Below are 1,835 nucleotides of genomic sequence, written 5' to 3' on the forward strand. Positions count from 1 at the left end.
GAGATTGTGAGGTTGCATGACGTGCCTACCACCATTATATCTGACAAAGACCCTCGTTTTACCTTAAGGTTCTGGGGAGCCTTCCAGCGGGCATTTGGGACTCAATTGAGTCTAAGTACAGTATATCACCCTCAGACAGATGGCCAGTTAGAGCGAACGATCCAAACCTTAGAGGATATGCTAAGGACTTGTATTTTGGACCAGCCGGCAAGCTAGGATCGGTATATACCACTAGTGGAGTTTGCATACAATAATAGCTACCATGCAAGCCTCGAAATGGCTCCGTGTAAGGCTCTGTATGGGAGGAAGTTTCAATCTCTACTATGTTGGCATGAGGCTGGAGAATCAAGCCTATTAGGGCAAGAAATAATAGCCGAGACCACTGAACAGATAAAGAAGATCCGAAGCCGAATGCTTGTAGCTCAAAGCCATCAAAAGAGTTATCCTGATTGGAGGCGAAAGCCTTTAGAATTTGAGGAAGGAGAGCACGTGTTCTTGAAAGTCACTCTGACAACCGGTGTGGGCAGAGCCATTAAGACGAAGAAACTAAATCCACGTTACATCGAACCGTTTGAAATTTTGAAGAGAAATGGACCGGTGGCCTATAGAATCGCTTTACTACCGCATCTTTCAAACCTACATGATGTGTTTCATGTGTCACAGCTTCAGAAGTATACTCCTGATACAAGTCATATTTTGGAACCGGAATCGGTTCAAGTAAAAGAGGATCTGACGCTTCCAGTAACCCCGGTTAGGATTGATGACACCAGTATCAAGTGTTTGTGTGGGAAAGAAGTATCATTGGTAAAAGCAGCTTGGAGTCGGGCTGGTATTGAAGAGCATGCTTGGGAGCTTGAATCGGATATGCGGAAGAACTGCCCACTACTCTTTTCAGGTAACTAAATCTTAATTTTGAGGGCAAAATTCTTAATTAGGTGGGTAGGATGTAAACCCCGTTAAATTAGTGAATAATTAATCAATAAAATAATTCTTAATAAAAGCAATTAGAAATGTAAATTTTATAGCAAAATAAGATAGGGCTAATTAAAACAAGAATTTTGACACTAATTTTAAAGAATTTGGCCCAAGATTGGGCCAAACAGGCTGGTTACTCTTGTACGCATAGCCCACACTATTTCGTACAACAGCAGCAGTACCAGCAAGTGCACTGGGTCGTCCAAGTAATAACTGAGCGAGTCAGGGTCGATTGATAAACCCCAATTTTGTGGTTTATCTTGTGCTTAATTTGGGGGATTTTATCACCTTTTCCCATATTTATTCAATGAAATAGCATGGTTTTATAATTCTCCCTTAATTTGTGTTTAAGTGTAAAAACATGCTCTTTAGGCCCTAAAATTGGTGATTTTAATTCACTTTAATTCCATGCGATGCCTTGATGTGTTTGTTGAGTGATTTCAGGTTCATAAGGCAAGTATTGGATGGAAGAAGTGAAGAGAAAATCATGCAAAGTGGAGAATACATGAAGAAATGAGCATTTGGAGAATTGAGGGCCATGCGCACGCGTCATCCACGCGTACGCGTGCATTGAAGATTTGCAAGCCATGCGCACGCGTCACCCACGCGTACGCGTGAGTAGGAGTTTTGGCTAGCGACGCGCACGCGTCGTCCGCGCGCACGCGTGACGCTCGGCACGTGACCCACTTAAAGTGAAATCGCTGGGAGCGATTTCTGAGCTGCCCAGGCCCAAATCCAACTCGTTTCTGAGGATATTTCATACAGAATTCAAGCTTGAGCAAAGGGGGAGCACTTAGTTGTAGCTTAGCATCATGTAGTTAGTTTTCTAGAGAGAGAAGCTCCCTCTTCTTTCTAGAATT

The 1,835-nt window shown here is 42.9% G+C and overlaps 1 protein-coding gene across 1 annotated transcript; it reads left to right on the top strand.

The window, feature by feature from the left end:
- Positions 1-276: 276 nt before the first annotated feature.
- Positions 277-903, top strand: LOC107627234 (uncharacterized). Its single transcript, XM_016330087.1, has one exon. The coding sequence runs from the start codon at positions 277-279 to the stop codon at positions 901-903; it is 627 nt and encodes a 208-aa protein (XP_016185573.1).
- Positions 904-1,835: the final 932 nt, after the last annotated feature.

Source organism: Arachis ipaensis, chromosome B2, assembly GCF_059453495.1.
Source record: "Arachis ipaensis isolate K30076 ecotype BB chromosome B2, ASM5945349v1, whole genome shotgun sequence".
NCBI classification, from domain to species: Eukaryota; Viridiplantae; Streptophyta; class Magnoliopsida; order Fabales; family Fabaceae; genus Arachis; species Arachis ipaensis.

Bases quoted from the DNA above. Each gene is read 5' to 3' on its own strand.
- LOC107627234 (XM_016330087.1), top strand. From the start codon at position 277: ATGGCTCCGTGTAAGGCTCTGTATGGGAGGAAGTTTCAATCTCTACTA.